The sequence below is a fragment of the Fukomys damarensis genome, unplaced genomic scaffold (genome assembly GCF_012274545.1).
Source record: "Fukomys damarensis isolate Sample0158 unplaced genomic scaffold, DMR_v1.0_HiC HiC_scaffold_37, whole genome shotgun sequence".
Lineage (NCBI taxonomy): Eukaryota > Metazoa > Chordata > Mammalia > Rodentia > Bathyergidae > Fukomys > Fukomys damarensis.
This window is the reverse complement of record NW_022900949.1, coordinates 14,457,455-14,463,698: the sequence shown is the minus strand read 5'-3', so window position 1 is coordinate 14,463,698 and position 6,244 is coordinate 14,457,455. Positions and strand designations below refer to the sequence as shown.

At 34.2% G+C, this 6,244-nt stretch overlaps 1 protein-coding gene across 1 annotated transcript; it reads right to left on the bottom strand.

The window, feature by feature from the left end:
- Window positions 1–3,111: 3,111 nt before the first annotated feature.
- LOC104867607 (olfactory receptor 7E24-like) lies at window positions 3,112–6,001 on the bottom strand. The gene is made up of 2 exons (XM_010632015.2): window positions 5,977–6,001; window positions 3,112–4,019 (listed from the first exon to the last, which is right to left on the bottom strand). Exon 2 carries the CDS (start codon window positions 3,973–3,975, stop codon window positions 3,112–3,114), a length of 864 nt encoding a protein of 287 aa, XP_010630317.2. The 5' UTR covers window positions 3,976–4,019; window positions 5,977–6,001.
- Between the last annotated feature and the right edge of the window lie 243 nt (window positions 6,002–6,244).

Here is a 6,244-nt window from a genome sequence, read left to right as displayed (position 1 = left end):
ATATATATATATAATCATACTCTTCTGGTATAGTTTCAAAATTTTCCCTGAGATATGTCTAGTAGTAATCCTTGCATGATTACTGATGAAGACATTTCACCTTGCACTAGAGGAGACTATAATTTGGGATTAGATCTGGGAAATTAATCTGTAAGACATATGGCATTTACTTGTTAATAGTGTACAATGTATGTAAATATATGCAGTTCTCTCAGCTCTTATTCCTTGGTGTAAATATGGAAATTATCACCTATTTCTACAACATATGCACAACTAAAGGATGTTTGCAACTAAAATATTTAGTTACTGTGGGATTTCTTTTTAAATGAATCACTTTAGACAATTAGAATTTTTACTGTCAAGGGACATGCAAACTGTGCTGATATTAAATGTTAAAATATATTTTTGACCACTGACCATATTACATTATTTCTTGTTTGTTTGTTTGTTTTTTGGTACTGGGGATTGAACTCGGGTCCTTGCACTTGCAAGGCAGGCCACTGAACAGCTGAGCTAAATCCTTGGCCCTACATTATTTCTTTATGTATGCAGTTTTTATATCCATGAACATCTTACGATCTCTATCAACTGTCCACATTTTGTGAGCTGAGTCTACTTATTGTTTAGAAAACATTTTTGTTTTTAATTATTCCTGTGAGCCAGTATAGAGATCATAACTAGGGAGCCAGAAAAAAATAATTCCAAACACAAACACATTTACAGAAAGAAAATACAATATATCTCATTATGTAGAAAATAAAAAGACAATTTTAGATATCAGAATATTGTATTTGAATGTTGTGAAATTGAATCTTTTATCATTTGTTCTACTGATGATGTCTACTTTGAATTTGGCCTGATGTAGTCATTACCTATTAATAATTGGAGAAGCATCCATCATATGTTTAATCCATGCTTAATACAGTAGTATAAACTAGAAATGAACTCAGATGTCATAGATTAAAAACATCAAGCCACAATTTATATATCATTAAGTGGTGGGGACAAGACTCCAAATTAAATTTTCAGTCTCTGTGTCTGATGCACAAATCATTTTCTTTCTTAACAACAATAAAAATTTCAGCATAGATTGTTTTGTCTACACTGTAGTTATGTGGGAAATCTCAAACTATTTTCAGTATGTAGAGTAGGAGAGAAAGCTAATGTGAATTGATTTCCCTGTGGACACTGGGAAGGATGATTTGTAAGAGAGGGAAGGATGTGGGCAGCTTCTAGGAAAGCCTGGAGTGGTGGTCAGGCATGAAATTGAAATTAACCATTGTAGACCTTCTTAAAAGTTGATCTTTAATTCTTAATTTAGATATCCTTTCTAAATCCTTTATAATGTAGATGCAGCAGTTTTCACCCCTTTATCAACAGTGATCCACTTGGAACTTCTAAGGGTAAATTACAGTAAGAAATGGGTCTGTAGAGGTACAAGAAAGAGAAATGGGTGTTTGGATTCTCAAAGGAGATATGTGCCAGGATTTCCCAGGTAAAATGCCCTGTGTGTGTTATCAGACAGTCTTGTGTAAATATTTCTTCACTATTTTTAATCCAACAATTTGTAGTAAATTATACAAAAATGTTCTTCCCCTATTACCTTTTAAAATACTAATATGGTTTCTTTTACTCAGAAATATTATACAAATAAAATGAAACAAATTACATATAATAAATAACATAGATCTTGCTATTAGGAAAGCTTTATTTGTTGCTTCATAATAGTGTGGTTATTTTCATCATCAACATTCTCCTGCTCCTCTCTACCATAATTCTTTTGAGATTCTGTGGAAATAATTTAGTGATCCATACTATACTATCATGTGTTAGATGTCTATGAAAAGCAGGAATATTGTGGGAGGAAAGGAAAACTTTGACTGAGATTTTGGATTCCCTGTAATAATCAAGCATATGCATTCCACATTCCTCTTATCTGAAAGTGTGAACAATCTTACCATCCCATCTTACTGTCCAAACTTTCATGTATATCTGCATGATAGAAAGTGATAGAACTGTTGAAAAACAGTTCATTCCTCCATCCATCATTTTCTGAGTTAGGCTGTGTATTTACTATAGGATGTCCAAACATATCCCACACTCCCCATCTCTGAGGATGACAAAGAGCTAAAGGGCAGGCTAGACAACTGTAGCGAGCTGCGACGTCAGGATCCTGCCAGCAGGTCCTAAACCTGAAAGGACGAGGACAGAGAGATGGTAGGCACCTTTCTTCTCATGTTCCTTGCTTGCTTTATTATCGAACCTTTCCCTTTTATACTCTCCCGCTGCACAGGAGCGAGAGTACCGCCCACACATTCCAGAGGGAAACAATAACAACTATTATGGATTACATCTGCTAGGCAATGGATCAGACCACCAGCTGAATTAGCTCATTGCCATGGGCGATGGCACGTCCACACTGCTTGGGTGAATCACAGGTCAATATGGCTGTGCTCATGTCGTGTTCCTTTACAATGCTCTCCATAGACGACTATGATCAACAATGGAAAATATGGGATTCCTCTTTTACACGAAAATGAAAGGAGATGGAGATATCCCAAGATGGCAAATAAACAAACACTGGAAGAATTGACAGGAGGTGTCATATCACATAACACTGAAATCTCAATGCACAAAGCTTATAATTAATTATCCATGTTGGTCCATATTATTCCTTTCTTGAAATATCTGAAATTCTGTGGAAGTTAAAATATTGAATGCAACAAAAATTTGTGCTCTTTCTTTACACAGCAGTCTTAAATTATTATTATCTTTGTTAATATTTTTCTTTTAAAACCAGGTCTTCAGCTTTTTATTTCCATTGTGCATTCTGTAAAGGCATACACATCTAAAGGTAGCATTTGAAGCCATCTTATGTACAGACACTGGTTACATATATTACAGCATTTTCTGTGTAACTGTCACTCATACCCATATTCAGAAATTTTCCAATTTCCCACCTAAGAACACTAAATACTACCACCAGAACACCTATGATCTATAATGAAACATCATATAAAGTTAAAGAAATCAATCTTCAGAAACAATAAAAACATAGAGGAAGTATTTACAAATAAGTTTTGTGTTTTCATTCTTACCACATTTTCTAAACTACCTTCCAAATAAATGGCAAATTTTCTGGGATTGAACTTTCCAAAGGTAGAGCCTCTTCACTGTGCTAAGAATATCCCTGTTCCTCAGGCTGTAGATGAAGGGATTCAGCATAGGGGTGACCACAGCGTACATCAGTGTGGCCACCATGCCCTCCCAGGGAGAATATGATGCTATTGAACCAAGGTAAGTTCCAAAGCCTGTTCCATAAAATAAGCAAACAACTGACAGGTGAGAACCACAGGTAGAAAAAGCTTTGTACCTCCCCCTAGATGATGGGATTTTTACAAGGGCAGAGACAATTTTATAGTAGGAGAAAATGATCCCTGACATGGGAATAAAACCAAATAGGATACTAAGAATATATATGACTATGTTTTTGACAAAAGTACCAGAACATGAAAGTTCAAGTAGTTGGGAAGGATCACAAAAGAAACTAGTGATTTCAACATTTTTAAAACACATAATTTGTAAGGCAACTAAACTATGCACCTGGGAATCCAAAGTGCTAACAAAGATTGACAGCAAAAGTAAGAAGACACAGTGTTGAGGGTTCATAATGACTGCATAGTGCAGTGGGTGGCAGATGGCCACATAGCGATCATAGGCCATCACAGTTAGAAGCATGTAATCCATACATCCAAAAAGGATAAAAAGAGACATCTGTGTCAGGCAGCCCAAGTAGGAGATGACTCTACTGTGAGTGAGTATGTTCAAAATCAACTTTGGGACTGTAGAGGAGGTGAAACAGATGTCAGTGAAGGACAGCTTGGAGAGGAAAAAGTACATGGGTGTGTGGAGGTGGGAGTCTGAGATGACAGCCAGGATGATGAGCAGGTTTCCAAGCACTGTGACCAGGTACATGGACAAGAACAGTCCAAAGAGGATAGGCTGCAGGTCTGGATCCTCTGAGAAGTGCATGAGGTAGAATTCTGAGACTTTTGTGAGATTATGTCTTTCCATGTTAATTGAGCACATTTAAATAAATTTCATTGAAAGTAGTGAAACAAAAAATACACATGAAACTCTATATATTGAGTTCAATTATTCATATGGAAAGAATTCTCACCAGAAATCCACAAACTTCAGCAATATTGCTCTCTTGTGACAAAACTAACCATCATGGATTCATTGCTGGGTGGTTTGTTTTCTGTCTCCTCTGTATACTCTTAGTTTACTGATGATCTACTGCCCAGTGTAAGCAGACCAAGGACATTGATTTCTGAAGTCCTTGATCACCGTAACATGTGGGAAACTCTTTTCCAAAAAAAGTATAAAGTGTAGTTAAGTCACTCTCCTTTTAGAAAATATGATTCTACTGCAGGAAAATTGAAAAGCATTGAAATATTTCATATTTTATATTCATAAAATGCTTCAATTTTCTTATATTGAAATACCTACAAATACAATAACTGCATTATATGAAAATTAAATTAAAGTTAATTTTCTTTACTCAGAACATTTTGTTTTGAACCACTGTGCTAAAAAATAAAATATTTAAATTTTCTTGTTTTTTTTTCTGAATTCACCTTTTAAGAATGTAAAAGCTTACCCAGGCTTTGTATATACATTTTTCATAAATTGTGTTTGTGTATAAATTGTTCAATACAAAACATTTATCCTGTCTTTATTGCATTCTAATTTATGCATCTTAGGTTCAGATACATGCACATAACCTTTAGATATTTTTACCACAACTGTAGATTAGTGTACACTGCATTCACTAATAAAAACAGTAAATAATAAGAAGGACTTTTTCCTTTAATATTTTATACAGGTGTATTTAATCATACAATACCAGTAAAATATCTGCTGTATAAGACATCTCTTCCTTGGCTCTAGTCTATGATAGCTCTTGTAGTCTACCATAGCCTGCTATTCTGATAATCAACCCTCTTTTCCAGTTGATGACTTTGGAAACAGAGATACTCACAATTCCCTGGCTGAGTCTCAGCCTTGCTGAGTCTAACCAACATATTTTCTCATCAAATTTTCTTGGTATATGAGCTATATTTTCTTATTTCAGCTATGTGATGGAAAGCGGTGTCCATATTTTCCTTCGGTCACTCTGTAATTTAATTGAAAAAAAAAAACCCAAAATAGTACATGAAAAAATGTAAGTACACCTTAAAACTTAGCCAAAAATAAAAAAGTATGTGAAATCTTATAAATGCACATGCCAGTTATGTACTCCCCCTTGTCTGTAAAATGAGAATTAGAATTACCTACTGTATGTTGATGCTGCAAAAAAATATTTCGAAAATCATTTAGTTTGCATCACTGTTGATGCTAATTTAGGAATATATTTATCTGGAGATACTGTCATATATCAGAATACTCTAGGCTTAGTCTAACACATTATTCAGAATATATACATTTCTAATTTTTGAGTCACTTTCTTAAATGAGAGCTGAGAACCACTGAGCATATTTGCTGGCATTTAGAAAATGTCCCATTTATACTATCTCTGTAGAAATTAACATAAATATTTGATAATATTTACAACCTCATTAATATTCTTCAGATGTATGAACAATTATCTAAAATGTTGTGTCCTTTTTATCATTTCTCTTTCTCTCTTTTCACCAAAAGTATTTGTTGTCATGAAATTTATGGCTAGATTTTCTTGTCAATGTTTTCTGATTCACACTATTTATGGATCCACAATTTTCTTAAAAATTACCTAAAAGAGACCTAAAACTCATCTGAGTAGTGTGTTATAGAACATCTATTGCCCCCCCCAAAGAAACTGGCTTGGATCCACATGTAGTGATTTTAGGTCATCTTCAACTCATTCACAGCCTTATCAGAGAGGAGAGGGAGGGAGAGAAGGAGGGAGGGATAGGAGAGAAAGGCCTCATTTACCTTGTAAGTTAATTATTATGATAATATTTTCCAAATTCTTGTGCTTCTTTCCCTATCACTCATGTTAAAATCATTATATAATATTTTGCACTGATATTTTTCCAATTTCCAACAAAACAAAAATTTATATTTTTATATTATTTCTGCACACAGAATTTATATTTTTTCACAAAATAGGTGAATCATTTTTACCTACATCCTCTTGTCAGATAAACATTCAAAATACATCTGCTATCTTTCCAGTAATGATCTCTTTATGATATAACAC

Excerpts from the sequence above, each read along its gene's own strand:
- LOC104867607 (XM_010632015.2), bottom strand. The coding sequence starts at position 3,975 with ATGTACCTGGTCACAGTGCTTGGAAACCTGCTCATCATCCTGGCTGTC.